The following is a 20,281-nucleotide window of genomic DNA, read 5'->3' as shown; positions in this document are numbered from 1 at the left end:
TCTGAAAACGTGTGTCAAGCCGCTTCTTACTTCTTTCCAAAGCATGAATACCAGAAAGGATAAGGTCAAACTCATTATATGGGGTGCAAATCATCTTATAATTTTATATAAATATATAAGTAATGGAATTCAAATTTTAACTTTGCCAAAAAACATAAGACTTGTATGAATAAAAAAAAGAATAGACTCATGCAGGCATGTACTGGCCATGGGATCTACTGGGAGATTCCTGGTGGGCCGCAGTCTGGTTGGGCCAGTGCGTTATGTATCTTGTTTTTAAATCATTATTAATCGTAAATATATTTGTAAGTATATTGTTGTATAGTCCAATTCTCTCTTATGAAGCCGCATGAAGCTGATGCAAGCTGCGAGACTGACAGGTCTAAACCTGTGATGAGCACACGTGACGTGCTTACTGAGCATTGACCAATCAGAATCATGTTCTACCCTTGAAAAGCGTCCGTTTTACAACTGCAGTGATGTGATGATGTGCAACGAAATTCAATGTGTTAAAGCAGGGATTCCCAAAGTGTGGTACACGCACCCCCAGGGGTACGCAAGCTACCACCAGGGGGTGCGCAAGAAGAAAAATGTAATGGCGGTCTGTTTCTTTAAGTGGGATTTTCCATACAATAAATGAATAAAAAAATATGAAAAGTAAGCATTTCCTTTGTAATCACTTTTATTTTAAATAAAAATAAACTATAATTTATTAGTTTTTGATAGAAACATAAAAGACAGCTACTGAGCCAAGTGTAGCTGCTTTTGGTCATAGTTTCAGATGGTGCAACAGGAGTAAATATTTTTCACAATGTTGGACGTAGCTAAGCCCGACGTAGGACTTTTTTACGTCCCTGGTTATTTGCACATGATTAAACATGAGTCTTTATGGTGAGACAACAAAGCTTTGTTGCATTTTATTTATTTTTTTTAAGTGGGGATTGGGGGTACCCCAACCCGGTTGGGACATAGAAGGGGGTGCGCAGGAAAAAAAGTTTGGGAACCGCTGTGTTAAAGAATAAAATCTCTAAGCGTAAAGGAGGGGCCAAGAAGTTGAGAGAGAGAAAACGACAACCACTTGAGGCAGATGCCACCAAATGTGTCAAGATAAATTATTTATTTGCTGGAAGGCTGGCAAAAGACTTCAGTAAAGACCAGTGTTGGGCAAGTTACTGAAAATTAGTAATTAGTTACAGTTACTAGTTACTTCTTTTAAAAGTAATTGAATTACTCTACCAGTTACTGTATGTCAAAAGTAATTAGTTACCAGAGAAAGTAACTTTTAAGTTACTTTTATGTCTGCTTTTTAAATGTAAATATGAACAGTACTGAACAGTCAAACAATAAAATGATATGGATGGGCTATTTTACATACTGTAGGAGCCTATTTTGCTTTAGATTCAGCGTTTGAATATTTTTGTTAGAAATTATCTTAATATGTAAGCTTAGTTTATTTATGTATATCATTTAGACCATTTAGACAAATTTTCTGTATGTTTACATTGAAAATATATCAACCCATCTTCAATGATCTAACTGAGTGAAGGAGGTTGTTCCCCAAAATCTTGCAATACATGGCCCTGGTCATCCTTTCCTTAATACAGTGCAGTCGCCATGTCCCATGTGCAGTAAAACACCCCCAAAGCATAATGCTACCACCCCCATGCTTCACAGTAGGGATGGTGTTCTTGGGATGGTACTCATCATTCTTCTTCTTCTTCCAAACACGTTTAATGGAATTATGACCAAAAAGTTATATTTTGGTTTCATCGGACGACATGACTTTCTACCATGACTCCTCTGGATCATCCAAATAGTCATTGGCAAACTTAAGACGGGCCTGGACATGTGCTGGTTTAAGCAGGGGAACCTTCCGTGCCATGCATGTGTCACCGGGTGACGTTTTGTGGGGGCGGAACCAAAAGTAGGGAAGATGGGTTCCGCCCGATGATGGGTTCCGCCCGGAAGACAAACTGCAAACACTGGAACTTCCGGTGTTCCCCCGAAGACAAATCAAACCGTATTGGGTACAGGTGCGGGCAATAAGAAAAGCGATTGCCAATAGGTCATTGAAGAGGAGGAGCGGAGGATAAAAAGGCCTCTGAAAACGCAAACGGGGTGCTTTGTGTGTGCTTTGTTCGCTGCTGTGCAGACCCGTGTGTTTGGTCGAAACCGATCCCTTGGGAGAGAAAGCAGAAGGCTGGCTGCGGTCTTCATCGAGGAAACAGAGGTTGAAGTAGACTGGGTGAAAAGGAGTATCATTAAACTACGTTACTGGGCTGAGTATAAGACTAATATTGATGTTGAAATACGGATGTGATGCCATATGAAGGTGCCTTGAGGATTACTCACCAGAGCTAACAGCTACGGAGATCGATGAAAACGGAGAAGCTTTAACAGGAGAGAAAGATCGGTAGAGAGTCACCAGCGAAGTGTGAGTAACAGTTCAGTCATAATACGAAGTATTGAGAAGAAAGAATTACCTGACATTTGTTGTGAGTCTATTAAATAGCTACGGCCCCACTGTGGAGAGAAGCGTGGGTGGGCCGGGGAGTAACATTGAAGTATACGTGGGAAAAATCTGCTATGTGGAACGAACCCCATTGTATGTGAGTAATTCGAATGCAGCGCACTAACTAATGATTGAAGTGGATATATTTACCTAACCGATGTTGTGAGTTTTGACGATTCAGAAGTTTGGCCCCACTGGTGGGAGAAGTGTGGGCGAGCTGAGAGAAGTATAACTGAGAGTATTTGGGAGATCCGACGACGATACCAAAGAGCTTTTCCCTTTTTGTACTGAGAACAACGCCCAACCAACCCTACGAGAGACCTGGGTTGAGTTGGCCAAGTCCTTAGTTCCCGTGAAGTGTGTGCGAAATGCTGTGGGTGAGTCTTGGTCTTCATTTTGTGTGTGTACACTAAAGCTTGTAGTGTGGTGCTGTGCTTATAGTGACAGAAGCCGCTCCCAGTCCAGCGAAATCGTGGAGAGATACTAGCACGTTGGGATCAGAACAACGCAAGGGAAGGCAACTCAAAATAGGGTCTCCTGTATGCCAGCGATAGCCCTCACCGATCCTGAGAGAGGGCAGTGGTGAAGCAGACCTGTGTATCAGTGTGAGTAAGCGATTGGTGTTTACTGTTTGGACTAAGAGTCATTGTTGTGCACATCTGCATATACTAACTATCTGCATACGGAGCCTCTTCAAGAGTTCGCCCCAGTTCAGTACCCTTGGAACCGTATAGGAGGAGGAGCTAGGGAAACGTCCGGCTCCGTGCGCCCCGACCCGACGTCCCCACGATGCCCAAGGGGCCCCAGGTACACTGTGCACAGTTGCCGCCCTGAGAGTCCACTGTCCGGAGAAGCGTTGGGTGAGATAATCTTTAGAAATAACCTATCTCTGTGTTGTATAATCGACCTCTACTTCCAGCACGGCCCTGAAGAGGAACGAAAAGTCCCAGTCTGTGAATTACTTACCTCTGTTGTAAATAACGTACCTCTGCTTCCAGCACGACCCTGAAGAGGAACGAAAAAGTCCCAGTTTGTGAATTACTCACCTCTGTTGTAAATAACTTACCTCTGCTTCCAGCACGACCCTGAAGAGGAACGAAAAGTCCCAGTCTGTGAATTACTTACCTCTGTTGTGAATCACTTACCTCTGTTGTGGATAACTTACCTCTGCTTCCAGCACAATCCCGAAAACGATAAGTCCCCATCCTGTGAAGTAACCTATCCTTGCAGTGTATAACTTACCTCCACTTTCAGCACGACCCCGAGGGGTGACGAACAGTCTCAGTCTGTCGAAATAACCTACCGCTTGGGATTGAAGTAGACCTCCTCTCCTCCCTCCCCCTCCTCGTCTCATCCTGGTCATCCGGGAAGGGTCCAGCAGAGTCCACCACAGCGACCCTAAGGGGTGAGAAGAGAGACAAAAGCATCAGACACCGATCAAACGTCAAAGGGTTGGGTGCACCCCCATCGACCCCTACAGTCGCCAGTGACAGGTAGTGGAAAATACTAGAGCAAACCACTGAATTGCATTTTCCTGGTTCTGCCTCCAGGAGAAGCGGAGTGCGCCACGGATACAAGGGAGCCCCTGGAAAGGAGTCCTACTCTCCGCTCCACATGAAGTCCAGTCCTGGGGGCAAGAAGAGAGAGTTGTTTTAATCTGCCTTTTCCCCTCCCCCTTACCTTTTTAAATATTTAATAAAGTTGCATTTTAAAGTTAGCACACTCTGTCTGTCTGGTCATTGGGGTGGCTTTGGGACCTCCTCGAGGTGGAAACTAGGGAGGGGCGTGACCCTTTAGCTATCTCGGGTCCGCTCCGACCTGTGACACATGATTTCAAACGTCATGCATGACGTCTTAGTGTATTACCAACAGTAACCTTGGAAACAGTGGTCCCAGCTCTTTTCAGGTCATTGACCAGCTCCTCCCGTGTAGTTCTGGGCTGTTTTCTCACCTTTCTTAGGATCATTGAGACCCCACGAGGTGAGATCTTGCATGAAGCCCCAGTCCGAGGGAGACTGATAGTCATGTTTAGCTTCTTCCATTTTCCAATGATTGCTCCAACAGTGGACCTTTTTTCACCAAGCTGCTTGGCAATTTTCCCGTAGCCCTTTCCAGCCTTGTGGAGGTGTCAAATTTTGTCTCTATTGTCTTTGGATAGCTCTTTGGTCTTGGTCATGTTAGTAGTTGGATTTTTACTGATTGTATGGGGTGGACAGGTGTCTTTATGCAACATAGACATCAAACAGGTGCATCTAATTTAGGATAATAAAAGGAGATATTTTAAAAGCAGACTAACAGGTCTTTGATGGTCAGAATTCTAGCTGATAGACAGGTGTTCAAATACTTATTTGCAGCTGTATCATACAAATAAATAGTTTAAAAAATCATATATTGTGATTTCTGGATTTTTGTTAGATTATGTCTCTCACAGTGGACATGCACCTACAATGACAATTTCAGACACCTCCATGATTTCTAAGTGAGAGAATTAGATATGTTAAGAAAGATGTTCATGATAAATGATTTTATCCTCATTGATGTGCTCTTATATTGTCAGTGTTCAGAATGGAGTCAGTAGGAGTGAATGTGATAGAAGTTGCTGCTTTAGGGAGACCCTTTCAGCTGGGGATGCTCTACGACTGCAGAAAAGATGCTCTCGTGCTAGGTACCACACTAAAACGAACTTTAACTTTGCTCAGATGAGTAAAATATACATATACTGGTTTTTTTTTTGTATTATTTAAATTTCTCTCCAATTTCTTTGTGTTACTTTAACACATTTCTGTTATTTTGTGTTTTGGCTGAAAAAAAATGTTTTCCTCTACAGGAATCACGTTATGGAATGAAGAAAAGCTCAAGCTGAGTATTCGATCTCGTCCCCAAATTAATACAGATTTCAAAGTTACAGCTTCAGACTCTATTGAAGAAAAATCAAACTTAATGAACATTGAAGCCTCTATAAAGTTGAGTCTGTTGTGTGGATTGATCAATGTAACCGGTGCAGCCAAATATCTCAATGACACCAAGAAGTCTTTCATTCAGGAGAGACTGACTCTACGTTATCATTCAACTACCAGGTTTGAACAACTGAGCATGAACCATTTAGCATCTGAAAATATAGCTCACCATGAGGTGTTTGATCATGATACAGCGACACACGTGGTGACGGCAGTAAGGTATGGGGCATAAGCTTGCTTTGTGTTTGACAGAGAGGTTTCTTTAGACGAGAACAAAACTACAGTGGAAGGAGAAGTGAAGGCAGCATATGACAAACTCAAAATCATTACAGTAGATGTAGGAGCAAATCTAAACATGAATGAGGTTCAGAAGAATGCGGTGCAAAAATTCAGTGTCACTTTCTATGGTGATTTTCAGTTGGCATCTAATCCGACTTCATTTGAAGATGCTTTGAAGGTTTACGCTGAGCTTCCGAAACTGCTGGGAGAAAACAAAGATCAGGTGGTTCCACTGAGAGTGTGGCTGTATCCTCTGAGCAAACTTCAGTCAAGAGCTTTAAAACTTCTGAAGGAAATCAGCATTGATTTAATCAGTGACATAGAATCAGCTTTAGAGAGTTTAAATACAACTGAGATGAAATGCAGTGATCTTCTGAAAGACACTTCTGCTTCAGCTTTAACTTCATTTCATGATAAAATACTGCAGATGAAGCAGAACTGTAACAAATACAAGTTGAGTCTCATGAAGAAACTCGGCTCTCTGTTGCCTCAGATCCGTGGAGATAAGATTGAAGACTCAGCACTGATAGATCTACTGAAAGATCATCACGAATCTCCATTCAGAGAAAGTGAGCTTGCAGAATGGATGAAGGCGAGAGAGGAAGAGTCTGAGATCATCAAAACACTGCTCAGACAACTAATTGATTCTGGTGCAAAAGTAGAAAACAACCTACGTGCAATCTTGATGGATCTAGATGTTAAAAATGTTGTCAGCTACACATTCACATCATTGGACTGGTCAGATGTGCTCCTTCCTAAACAATTGACGTATCTAAGATCTTCAACAATGAGAAATAAAAATGACACTGACTCCAAGAAGGAAACATCATGGCTCACCCCTGCCATCCACAAGACTATGAGGAGCAACTTGGAGATGTTTAAGAGCTTGATTGATTCAAAAGATCGTAAACCAGCCAAGTTTATTGTGTCATCATTACAAATGAAGGATCATCCAGGTTCCTGCATTCTCCTGTATGAAGGTGGATGTGTTGAAGCTGTTTGCTTCACTCCTCCATCACGGCCAGCTCGTCCAATCACAGCAGAGGTTAAAGGTGACAGTGTGGTTATTGTGATGCCCTCAACATGTCCTGCTACATAGTAACTCAAGTTACTCTACAAAATAAATCAAGAGAAGATCTGGACATCTCAACTTGTTCTGAAGGACCAAAATACTGTAACTCTGACTGATCTGAGACCAGGCACTGAATATGAAATTAAATGTGCAGCGGTGGGGAAACTAAACTACACCACTGAATCTGATGTGATCATAGTTAAAACCGAGGTATGATCACACATTTAATATCAGTACATGTCAGCAGATATTTATTTTAGTTGTTAATGAATTTTTTTTTTTTTTAGGGGAGGAACCGACCCTTTATGGGTGAGTCTGGTTTATTTAACAGAGCAAAGTGAGTCAAAGTACTCTTTAAAGCAACTGTACATGTTTTTAAATGTCACAAATGTGACTCTAATCGCTGGATTTAAGCTTTTTGTAAGGCCCCAAGAAGCAGAGCAAACACAAGATCAGAATCATTTTAGTTTTTTTAATATTTTGAATTGATCTTTATTTTTACAGTGATTTTTTTCTTGTTTGTAACGTTTATTAACATCAAATAATAAATTCCTGAAATCTGAATGGCTTGTGGAAGTGAAGTGGTCATTTTTTTAATATACTGACTTTTAACAAAACCTTAACAGGATATTATTCATTGTCCCATCTGGGCTGCCATTTTCTATGTAACGATTTTACGTATGCGAAAAAGGGGTGCCAGTCTGGTATATTATCCAGGAAAATTTTAATATTATTAAACTAAATCATTCCAAAGGAATCTAATTCAATGTTTTCATCCCACTATATTATCCTGTTTCTTTAAATTTGTTTAAAGGTGACATAGAATGATTGAACGGGGTATTTATCCTTGTTCTGTGATGTGACATGTAGACAAAAAAATTTTGTTTGGGTCTGTAATGCCTTAGAAGCTTCCTAAAAACCTCTCTCAGATAGCTCTATTAGGGTGGGTGATTTTAAACAAGTGGTTTTGCACCTATTTGGCTCCCCCTACTGGCTTAACTTGCAATCTCATTACTCAAAAAATGTAGCCAATTATTTTAAAGTGAAGTGGCAGTGAGATGCCTGTGATGTCATAAGCATCAGTTTTTCAGATTGGGCTGTTTTCTGGCTGACATTTCTAAAAGAGGAATTTCTATGAGTCTGAGATGTTTAGCATGTCTAGCACTTTTTGTATGTTCGTGAATGTGGGTAGACTACCATTATTCAACAAAGACAAGGTAAAAATGGTGTTTTATTCTCTGCCCACTTTAATAATTCTCAAGTCAAAAATGACATTTCACAATGCAAAGCATGTAGAACCAAATATATTTCACATATTCATGAAATGCAATAGAAATTCATAATACCCCATACACAAATTCTAGATCAAACATGTCAAGTACAATTTTAAACACAATGAGCAATTAAAAAATCACAGAAATCACTGGCAAGGTCATAACTCATCAGTTCGTTCAAAAGTAATGAATGTCTATTGAACGTAAGTAGTCTGATTTTGTTTATTAAGTCATTATTATTTTAGGAGGACCCGTGGAGTTTGTGAATTGTTAAAGCCGTATTTTAACATCTGATTAAAAAGTCTTTCATGTTGTGACAGGTTGTGCAATTAAGTAAAAATGTACTTGAACTATTTATTTGCTCAGTCGTATTTCCACTCAAAAACAATTAATAAATATTTAAGAACACTTACATTCTTTTAACTTGTATCTCATTAAAAAAAAAATTCACTTGACATGTTATTCTCCTGATTTTGTGCAACATGTTTTGTGTGTATATGTGTGCGTATATATATTTATATGTTTATACACACACACACCATTCTAAATGGATCAAGAAAAATACTAGTATTGGATCGGGATCGGTCGATACTCAGAAAGAATACAGGTATCGAAATCATATCGGTAATGGAAAAAGTGAATCGGCCCAGCCCTATGCATTACGTCTATGGAATATCCCCACAAAACATGGAAACGTGTGTGTGTGTATGCGTGCGTGCGTGCGTGCGTGCCTGGGTGGGTGCGTGCGTGCATGAAAACTGAGTTTCATGATTAAATAATTTTATTTTTAATAGGATGACTAACAGTAAATTTAATGAAGTAGGCTAACACGAGCACAAATCATATTTGTGATTGTAGGTCTGGACTGCATGGACATCAGATGAAATCTAGAAGAGTTTCTTTGATATTTTTAAACCGTATACAGATTTATGAAACATATAATCAAGCTTTACATTACATGCCTTCAAATATTATTTAGCTTTACATCGTTTTTACAAATAAATAAACTTATAAATATAATATCTGTGTGTTACATTAAAACATTCTTGAGTGTATAAATATACATTTTTGCTATTGATAACAGATGTAGCTTTTAGAAGTGCTAACACTTTTCATAACAGAAACATTATGATCAGTATTATAGATCAAAAATAAAATCTTAAATGTTGAGTTTTCTCTTGATGACAATTTTGATGGACCTGCCCTGAGCCTAATGTAGAACCAGAACAGCTACCAATGTTAATGAAGGACACATTAGACATGCAATTACAGATCCAATTCTGAGAAATTAACTAGGCTAACTGAATGACTAGTATATGTATATGGAGTATATGTGGTGTTGTCATTGCTGTTAAAGGTGTAGCGGAGGATTTTCTCGAATTTTAGAAAAGAACCGCCTTCTCCACTTTTTAAAAAATGCAATTGCGCAACACTCCTGATTGACAACTAGGAGGACCAATAGTCTTGATGATCCACCCGGAAAAAGAAAATCCTCCGCAATACCTTTAATATACTGTGGAATTATAGAGCTGTGAGCAACAGTGACATTTATTTGACAGCTTTGTGAATTTGTTTACCATATCTCATTAGATGTGGCATGCTTCATATGTGCTTCAAATATGAAGAAATGTATATATCATCAGTAAACATTTATTTTGTGATCATTCACTTAAAAAACACTCAGATTTTATTTGGTTCGAAATATCACAACTGAATCCACCCTTCTGATGGGATCAGGACAATCCTGTTTATTAATCCAAACTGAGTTCAAAGTTTTGAAAAATTCAAAAGGCAGGTTTTATCCAGGTCACATGTAAGCAGGGGCAATTCTAGGGTTTTCATTTTAGGGGGGCTGAGAGTATAATAGAACAATGTGCAAAAAGCATGAATGAGACTGCTGATTACTTCATATTACCCTACATTAGATAAATATTCCTATAGGCTAGTGCACTGACTGCATGGGTTACTGGCATGTAAACATAATGTAAAGCTAAATTTTAAACTTTTCTATTTCTCCCATCTGATTTACTGTCTGTTAATGAAACAAAATATCTCTTTATATTTAACTGCAGTAAATTTTGTCAAATCTTACTACACTTTTGAGCCTATTTAAGATAAATTTGGATTCATCTTTGTTACAAAGTTATAGTTAGACAGTTTTTCTCTTCTTGTTTTCTCATTTAGTTAACTTTAATGACAGAGACTTCAACAGGCGTACTGTATAAGACCGAATGCATTAAAATGTTTAAGATAATCAGTTGTTTACTATGATACTCACTAAGACATCTATTTTGAGACATGTTAATGTGTACTTGTTCGTTAACCTAAAAGACGTGAACATTAACTCATTTTGCTCTGTGCACGCGCACTGTTGTTGGGTAGAAAGCACCATGCCGCGCACAAAGGCTGCGTCCGAAACCGCATACTGTATAGTAGGTACTGAATAAGATGAAGTACCTACTTACTTGCCGTTAAAACAGTAGGTGCTGTATAGTATGAATTCTGATAGTATGAATGAGATTCGGACGTACTACATCCGCCATGTTGCTACATCACGTGACATACGTCGTCATCACGTCCTGTCATTTCAGTGCGAAAACAGCCGCATGCCTCTTCTTCTTCGTTGAATAACTCCTCTCCCGGGGCATCATGGGATAGTGAAGTGTCCATCGTATGCACACTGCAAAATCTAACCGGAAGTAGTAGGTCATACGGGTACTTTCCGCATACTGTTTCGCCATACTACTCGCCTCGCCTACTGCTTTTCGCGTACTATATAGTATGAAGTAGGCGGTTTCGGACGCAGCAAATGTGTTTTCAAGTTCAAGGCAGCAGTCCAGTCCAAGCACAGTTAATCTCATCATCACAGTAAAAAAAACCACAAGAATAAAAACATGGCATTTTCACCATTTTGGCAGGCATTGTCAGCTGTTGTTCTGGCACAAGTTTCATTGCCTACTCTGCATATATAACAACACAACAGGCATGTTTCTCTTTAGAGTACCTTTTGCCATGTACAGTAGTTTTTTAATGATGTATATTGTGTTTGAAGAACTGTATTATAGTCCCACCAACATTTAAGAGTGTTTTACAACAAGACTGCAAATATCATGTAGCCTATATATATACTTTACAAAATAACAATATCATGTATATATACTTTACAAAATAACAGTTCAACATATTTATTATCAGATATCACGTTGAATCTGTACACCTCATGAAACTACATAAAGTGACATCACAAGGGGAGCCAAATTTCAATAAGTTATTTTTTACATGCTTGCAGAGAATGGTTTACCAAAACTAAGTTACTGGGTTGATCTTTTACACATTTTCTAGGTTGATAAAAGCACTGAACACCCAATTGTAGCACTTAAACATGGAAAAAGTCACATTTACGTGATATGTCCCCTCTAAATTTGAAAATGAAAGTGACAACTTCATGCTGCACAACACTGACAGGATGTTCTCACTTGTTCAGTTCTTCTGCGACAGTTGATGAAGGTGAGTGAATTGACTAAAATGACTAAATGTAAATGTGTGAAGTGTTAGATGAGTGATTATTTGCTACATTGCGACTGAGAGGAAAGATATCTGTTGTGATGTGGATGAGAATCTGCCTGGGACATCAGGAGGTCATCAGGAGGAAATTTTGAGATGAGATTAGATTTTTTTTACATTAAACCATTCTAGTTTTATTATTTTGTATTCATACCGTAAAATACGATTTATTCAATACCACAATGTGTGTAACATTTTGTACAGAAAAAAAGTAAAGGTGTAAATGTGAGTTTTGTCCAATCCTTTGCAATCAATATTTCACATACAAGAATGAGTAACTTGTTGAAATTGAAAAGGTGCAGCCATGTTTATTTACAATCATCATTAAAACTGTAGCTATAAAGTTGACATCATCAGAAAATCATTACACCTATAATTGTGTTCTCTTGTTATATTGACAACATTGCTAAACATTTCGACTTCATAAACATTAAGACAAGGACTTTCCATTGTGATGGGACTGACATAAACATATTTTGAGAGATGAACAAAAGGATTTTGAACAAGATAAACGCTTTTGCAGGAAATCTGATGTTGTGCATTTTGTACAAATTGTTCTGAGAAATGCACGCAAAATTTGAGAAATATTAGAAAAACTGTAATGTAGCTTATATACAGTATGTAGGAAAGTGTGAGAAACATGGGTGCAGGTGCTTTGTGACTTACAGCAAAACAGAAAATGAATTAGCTGCCATCCACTGAAGAACACTCTCTGCAGTCAACACAGGATATGTGGTTAACTAAAGGAAGATTTCACAGAACCCCAGATGTTCAGAAAAAAAATGCAGTGCAGTGAGAGCCCACAGAATGCCACAGAAGATGTTGTATCTCAAACATGCAATGTCCAGTCTGCCCCAGACATTACATGGACTGAACACATCTATAGCAGATGCTTTTATCCACAGTGATTAGGAAACAATAAAACGATTTTTCATAGTGAGGCAATAATACAAAAAGTTCTTCTACCAAGTTACAAGTTTTCACTATTCTGAAACAATACCTGAAAGAGAGAATAGAGAGAGGTAGAGTTATGATTTAAAAAGATAGAGATAGAGATCTCTCTGTAAAGTATTTTTGAAAAAGTTTTTAATGTTTTTTTAAATGTTGCAAGAGATGTGGCTGACCTGCCTCCTGCAATAGGAAGATTACCTTAGGCTGGATTTACACTGCAAAAGTCCGATTTGTTGTCTGTATCCATTTTTTTGAAGACCTACTTACATTATCTTTTGGAAGCAACTCTAAACACTTGAAAAACATTAACAATTCAAGGTAGACATACTGACCCAAAACAGCTTAAACCCACTAATCTATATAAATGACTGGATTGCGCATGACGTCACACTTGTGAAGCCACCGCGCCGCCATGTTGGTATACCCAAATGTTCTATTAAATCAATGAACGTTATCAGATTTTAATGATAAAACATCACTTTACAAGTCTTCGTTTTTATATCTGAAGTTACCCTGTACATTATTACAACACAAACGTCCTAAGCATGTAGTTATTTACTAAAACTTGTACATTTTGCTTTTTAATCAGTTATTATACATTCATCTTCATTACAGTATCAGATCAGCAGACAGACCGCAGCATATTTAGTATTAATGACAAACGTGCTCATTCTGAAATCCAAATAAATAATAATGTTTTGTACCGTATGTGTATGCAGTAATTTGTTGGTTTTGTAATTATGTTATCTAAACTTACAAGTTACCTAAACTTGTTCAGAGAAATAACGCTGCCCGTGTAGCTGAATGTCAAAAAAAACTTTATTTATACCCGTGTCATTAACAGAATGCAGCAGACACACTCACCTTAACGTTTTTTTTATAAATCCATTATCCTGCCCGATTAAAACATTAACATAGCAAATAACACCAGAATTAAAAAATAATTTACGTACACATATTGTAAAATTAATCTTGTGTGACTGATAGAGGGTTTTCACGACGCGTCATCAGAGCGGAGGTCGCCATATTGGACGCACTCGGCATCGTATTACAACCTATGATCACAACAGAGTACATGTATATCCCGAACGTCGTCAAGGAAAATGGTTAATTATTGCCGTGTTTGAGGTTGTACCCAGAGCCGGCGCCAGACCATAACTAACCAAGGGGTCGGCGGCGCCCTTAGCATTTGCCTATTCCGCCTATCCCCAGGGCCGGCCCTGGGGCACGCAATAGCAACAATAACTTGCAAAAACAAGGCATTAAAACAACAAATACAGTGCAAGCACACACTCATACAGCTGGTACAGACTGTCAGCTCATTTCCCGTATAAAGTGCAAAAGATCACAAACTATGCGCAAAACTTGTCACGAACGGGGAACGGGAGTAAGGACGCAAGTGCAGAGTTCACATGAAATAAATAACATTTAATAAAAATCAGGAAACAAAACACGAGTAACATACAACATCGGGTAAAACAGGAACATCCAACACAGGAACAGACAGGGAAGAAATTACAATGATCCAGCAGTGAGCAAACAGAAGACAGAGGTATATATACACACAGACTAAATGACAAACAGGTTTGATGAGGCAGGTAATTAATCAATGAATGTCCAGGTGATAACAATCGGAACAGAGACAAGACATGACACGGATTAACCGTGACATTACCCTCCCCTCTACAAGTGGCTACCAGACACTCACATAAAACACAACAAAAACAAAGTCTGGTAGCGAGAGTCCAAGGGAGGGGTGGAGGGCTTGGGGACCCTGGCGAAGCCGGCAGCCGCCGGGATGAGACCAATAGGACGGTTGGCCGGACTGCGCCAGGAGAACCGGAGCGATTTCTCCGAGAACCGAGGCAGACGAATTACCCCCCTCCTGGGAATCGTCGACGATCAGATGCCCCCGGAAATCATCTCCCATCCCCTCGCGGAAACGGAGACCCTCGGTAGCCACCCCGGGGAAATGATCGGGCGTGGTCCGTTCCGGATCCCCCTGCGAGCAGGATGGTGGTCCTCCGAGGGACCGTCGACGACGACTCAACCGTTGGGGGACCGCCTGGGCCGATCCTCCTCCCGCAGGAGCGAGCGATCGCTCACGGTGGTCCCCAAGAGACATCGGAGCTGATGGGGAACGAACCCCGATGTCACTACTCCCCCTCGACGAAACTCCTGGGGGAGCCGCCCTCCGTGAACCTGCTGCGTCCATTATGGCTGGATCATTCTGTCACGAACTTGGAACGGGAGTAAGGACGCAAGTGCAGAGTTCACATGAAATATATAACATTTAATAAAAATCAGGAAACAAAACACGAGTAACATACAACATCGGGTAAAACAGGAACTGTGTTTTCATGAAGTCAGATGGAGCAGGCAGTGCTTCGTTTTAAATATTCTAATATCTATATTTTACACGATCCATAAAATGCCGCGAAAAAACACGTTGCTAGTATCAAGTCAAATATGCTAAAGACGTAAAGACGCATGAGACCCCGCAATACAACCAATCAGAGAAACTGGTCTATTTTAATTAAAGAAAACATATATCCACTATATTTTCCTCATTTGATTACATTAAAAGTCATGAAACATTCAATGTTTAATTTATTTTAATTATTCTTCATATATATTAAATTAATAAAAAAATTGTAGGGGGGGCACAACAACCTGTTTGGGGGGGCACGGTCCGCGAATGCCCCCCCCCCCCCCTGAAACCGGCCCTGGTTGTACCAATAGGACAGATCGAGAAAAACATTTGGAATATTATCGTATTTCAAAAGTTATTAAAAACCAGGGAAAGGAATGCAAGAAATTATCAGAGGAGGCGTTTGTGGTTGGCAAAGCTCAGGAAAAATAGTATTGTATTAGAAATATGATTGAAGTCCATAAAGTATAAAACAATTATGCTTCTACTTGTTGTGCTTTATTTAAAGTGCATGCACAAAATGTACTTAAACACAACTAAAATTTGCGCTGCCATGGCTTAATACCAGTGTGTTTAATTGCTTATAACAAGTTTCTAATGTAATAATATTTTTAATAGTAAATGGTAAAAACAATTATTGCTTTTATTGTGTGCCTTTTTTATTATAAAGCACTTTGGTAGGACACTGGCTATTTTAAATTTGCTATATAAATAAAGCTGACACTGACATAATGGGCTCAGCGTGATGCAACTGAAGGAAGAATCGCCGGGTCATAATAAATAATAATAATAATACATTTTATTTATAACGCCCTTTTCATTCCGAAGAATCTCAAAGGGCTACAAGGACAGCGACAATAATAATTACACAAAAATATGCAAGTAAAACCATAAAAACAATAAAATAATCAGCACAAATAAGCCTTTCTGAATAAAAAGGTCTTTAGTTCAGCCTTGAAAGTGTCCAAACTCTGTATTTCTCTCAACTCAGATGGTAGATGATTCCAAAGCCGTGGTGCAACTGAACAGAATGCTCGGTCCCCCATAGTACGAAGATTTGTCTTTGGGATATGAAGAAGTAGGTGGCCTGATGATCTTAGAGTGCGGGGGGAGGGTTTCAAGGTGATGAGTTCGTGTAAATAAGGTGGTGCATGCCCAGTGATACATTTATATGTGAGCAGTACAATTTTGTAGTCAATCAGGAATGAAACAGGTAGCCAGTGCAGTGAATGTAAGATCGGAGTGATATGATCATATTTTCGGACTCTCAAGAGGACTCTGGCAGCGCTATTTTGGATGTACGGTAGCTTCTGCATGTGAAATCGCAGTGAAGAGTCCATTACAATAATCCAACCTGGTGGAAATGAAGGCATGTACAAGTTTCTCTGCATCCGAAAGAGTTAGAAAAGGACGTAGTTTTGAGATATTTCGAAGATGGTGGAAGGAAGTTTTACAAATATATTTAATGTGTTCGTTGAAGGTCCGCTGCGGGTCAAACCTAACCCCTAGGTTTGTAACTGAGGAGGAGAACGTGATGGTTTGGCCGTCCAAGGTGAACTGAGATACCAGAGCTAACTTTTTTTAGTAAAGTTAGCTCCCTCTTCTTGGGTCATCACAAATCCAAGAAGAGGGAGCTAACTTTACTAAACTATTGCATTTGGAATCCACTTCATGTCACGCTTGTTACACATGCATCAGAAAAATTGGGAATGTTGGACAATAAATATACAGCTGCAGGTCATATTATTAGAATATCATCAAAAAATGTATTTATTTCACTAATTCCATTCAAAAAGTGAAACTTTTGTATTCATGAATGATTCATTACACACAGACTGATATATTTCAAATGTTTATTTCTTTTCATAAAGATTATAACTGACAACTAAGGAAAATCCCAAATTCAGTATCTCAGAAAATTTAAATATTACTGAAGATATATACAAAGAAAGGATTTTTAGAAATCTGAGCCAACTGAAAAGTGTACTTATTTGGGCTCCCTTAGTCTGATTTACTGCAGAAATGCGGCGTTGCATGGAGTCGATCAGTCTGTGGCACTGCTCAGGTGTTATGAGAGCCCAGGTTGCTCTGATAGTGGCCTTCAGCTCTTCTGCATTGTTGGGTCTGGCATATCGCATCTTCCTCTTCACAAGGTTAAGGTCAAGCGAGTTTGGTTGCCAAGGGATACCATGGTCCTTAAACCAGGTACTGGTAGCTTTGGCACTGTGTGCAGGTGCCAAGTCTTGTTGAAAAATGAAATCTGCATCTCCATAAAGTTGGTGAGCAGCGGGAAGCATGAAATGCTCTAAAACTTGCTCTAAAGCTCAGAAAACACAGTGGACCAACACCAGCAGATGATATGGCAACCCAAACCATCACTGACTGTGGAAACTTGACACTGGACATCAAGCACCGTGGATTGTGTGCCTCTCCTCTCTTCCTGCAGACTCTGGGACCCTGATTTCCAATGGAAATGCAAAATTAACTTTCATCAGAGAACATAACTTTGGACCACTCAGCAGCAGTTCAGTCCTTTTTGTCCCTTTTAGAGACGCTTCTGATGCTGTCTGTTGTTCAAGTGTGGCTTGACACAAGGACCAACTTTATGGAGATGCAGATTGCGCTTGGTTAGTTTGGTCATAAATTTGCTGTTATAGGTGAATCCGCTACTTTTTCTTCATCATACATTTGTGTATGTTCTGTTAATTATGCAAATCAGTGCTACACTAATGGTCCGGTATAATTTAAAAAGTTATTGTTCTGTGTATATGGGCCCTTACAAGTAATTGTGCCCCACATTCCTTCAGTGGGTCTAATCTCACATTGCACTTTATGAGTTATAGACTTTTTTAAATAATATCAGAGGTTCATGATTTTCCATGATTTTATCCTCACTGATGTGTCTTATATTCTCAGTGTTCAATATGGAGTCCGAAGGAGTGATAGAAGTTGCCGCTTTAGGGAGACCCTTTCAGCTGGGGATGCTCTACGACTGCAGGAAAGATGCTCTCGTGCCAGGTACCACACTAAAATTATCTTTGACTTTACCCAGATGAGTAAACAAGGTAACAGATGATTCAGAGAATGATTTATAGGACAACCATGTGCATCAGTTGTATAACTTTTTTTAAAGTACAAAATCAAACAATCTTCTTCAAAGAAAAACACTAAGGTGTGATACTCTATAGATATAAAATTATAATTTTTGTGTCTGATAGCAGCACAATCATAATGCATTGATTACATGTCTTACTGTGCCTGCAATGATAATATCTACAATATCCAGGTCACATTATTGAGTATTGTGCTTTAGAGACACAATGGGAAACTTAGTATTATTTTAATTTCTCTCCAATTAAAAAAAATAAGTGTGATTTTTTAAGTGTTTTGTAGTGAAACTCAGATTCATTAAATGATATAATGTGGGGCAGTAGCCTAGTGGTTAAAGAGTCAGGCTTGTAACCCAAGAATTGCTGGTTTGAGTCTTGGCCAGCAGGTTGTGCAAAAAAACATGTATTGCTCTTACAGGAATCACGTTGTGGAATGAAGAAAAGCTCAAGCTGAGTATTCGATCTCATGATCAAATTAATACAGATTTCAAAGTTACAGCTTCAGACTCTATTGAAGAAAAATCAAACTTATTGAACATTGAAGCCTCTATGAAATTGAGTCTGTTGGGTGGATTGATCAACGTAACCGGTGCAGCCAAATATCTCAATGACACCAAGAAGTCTTTCATTCAGCAGAGACTGACTCTACATTATCATTCAACTACCAGGTTTGAAGAACTGAGCATGAACCATTTAGCATCTGAAAATATAGCTCACCATGAGGTGTTTGATCATGATACAGCGACACATGTGGTGACGGCAGTGCTGTACGGAGCTGACGCCTGCTTTGTGTTCGACAGAGAGGTTTCTTCAGATGAGGACAAAACTGCGGTAGAAGGAGAAGTAGAGGTAGCATTAGAGAAACTCAAAAAACTATCTGTAGATGTAAATGTAAAGGCGAAGCTAAGCATGGATGACGCTCAGAAGAATGCAGGGCAAAATTTCACTGTCACATTTTATGGTGATTTTCAGTTGCCGTCTAATCCAACTTCATTTGAAGATGCTTTAAAGGTTTACGCTGAACTTCCCAAACTGCTGGGAGAAGACTATAATCTTGTGGTTCCACTGAGAGTGTGGCTGTATCCTCTGAGCAAACTTAACTCGAGAGCTTCAAAACTTCTGAAGGAAATCAGCATTGATCTAATCAGTAAAACAGCATCAGCATTAGAGAGTTTAAATACAACTGAGATGAAATGCAGTGATCTTCTGAAAGACTCTCCTGCTTCAGCTTTAACTTCATTTCATGATAAAATACTGCAGATGAAGCAGAACTGTTACAAATACAAGTTGAGTCTCATGAAGAAACTCGGCTCTCTGTTACCTCAGATCCGTGGAGATAAGATTGAAGACTCAGCACTGATAGATCTACTGAAAGATCATCATGAATCTCCATTCAGAGAAAGTGAGCTTGCAGAATGGCTGAAGGCGAGAGAGGAAGAGTCTGAGATCATCAAAACACTGCTCAGACAACTAATTGATTCTGGTGCAAAAGTAGAAAACAACCTACGTGCAATCTTGATGGATCTAGATGTTGAAAATCTGGTTAGCTACACATTCACATCATTGGACTGGTCAGATGTGCTCCTTCCTAAACAAATGACCTACTTAGAACCTTCAACAATGAGAAATAAAAATGACCTGGACTCCAAGAAGGAAACATCATGGCTCACAGATGCCATCCACAAGACTATGAGGAGCAACTTGGAGATGTTTAAGAACTTGATTGATTCAAAAGATCATAAACCAGTCAAGTTTATTGTGTCATCAAAACAAATGGATGATCATCCAGGTTCCTGCATTCTCCTGTATGAAGGTGGATGTGTTGAAACGTTTTGCTTCACTCCTCCATCACAGCCGGCTCGTCCAATCACAGAAGAGGTTAAAGGTGACAGTGTGATTATATACGTTAAACCCTCAACATGTCCGGCTACAGAGGAACTCAAGTTACTCTACAAAATAAATCAAGAGAAGATCTGGACATCTCAACCTGTGCTGAAGGACCAAAATACTGTAACTCTGACTGATCTGAGACCAGGCACTGAATATGAGATTAAATGTGCAGCGGTGGGGAAACTCAACTTCACCACTGAATCTGATGTGATCATAGTTAAAACCGAGGTATGATAACACA

General features: G+C 39.3%; 1 protein-coding gene and 1 pseudogene across 3 annotated transcripts in view; both read left to right on the top strand.

Moving 5' to 3' along the window:
• The first annotated feature begins 208 nt into the window (after positions 1-208).
• Positions 209-7,386, top strand: LOC141364210 (stonustoxin subunit beta-like; annotated as a pseudogene).
• A 3,968-nt stretch (positions 7,387-11,354) lies between these two features.
• Positions 11,355-20,281, top strand: part of LOC141364386 (verrucotoxin subunit beta-like) — a 30,817-nt gene continuing 21,890 nt past the window's right edge. For all 3 annotated transcript variants that reach the window (XM_073868994.1, XM_073868995.1, XM_073868993.1), the window contains exons 1-3: positions 11,355-11,601; positions 17,957-18,058; positions 18,569-20,268. In XM_073868994.1, coding sequence (XP_073725095.1) covers positions 11,502-11,601; positions 17,957-18,058; positions 18,569-20,268 — 1,902 coding nt within the window. In that variant the 5' untranslated portion in view covers positions 11,355-11,501. The remainder of the gene's footprint in view (positions 11,602-17,956; positions 18,059-18,568; positions 20,269-20,281) is intronic.

The sequence above is a fragment of the Misgurnus anguillicaudatus genome, chromosome 6 (genome assembly GCF_027580225.2).
Source record: "Misgurnus anguillicaudatus chromosome 6, ASM2758022v2, whole genome shotgun sequence".
NCBI lineage: Eukaryota > Metazoa > Chordata > Actinopteri > Cypriniformes > Cobitidae > Misgurnus > Misgurnus anguillicaudatus.
The sequence above is the reverse complement of the archived record's forward strand: the minus strand, read 5'-3'. Positions and strand labels throughout refer to the sequence as shown.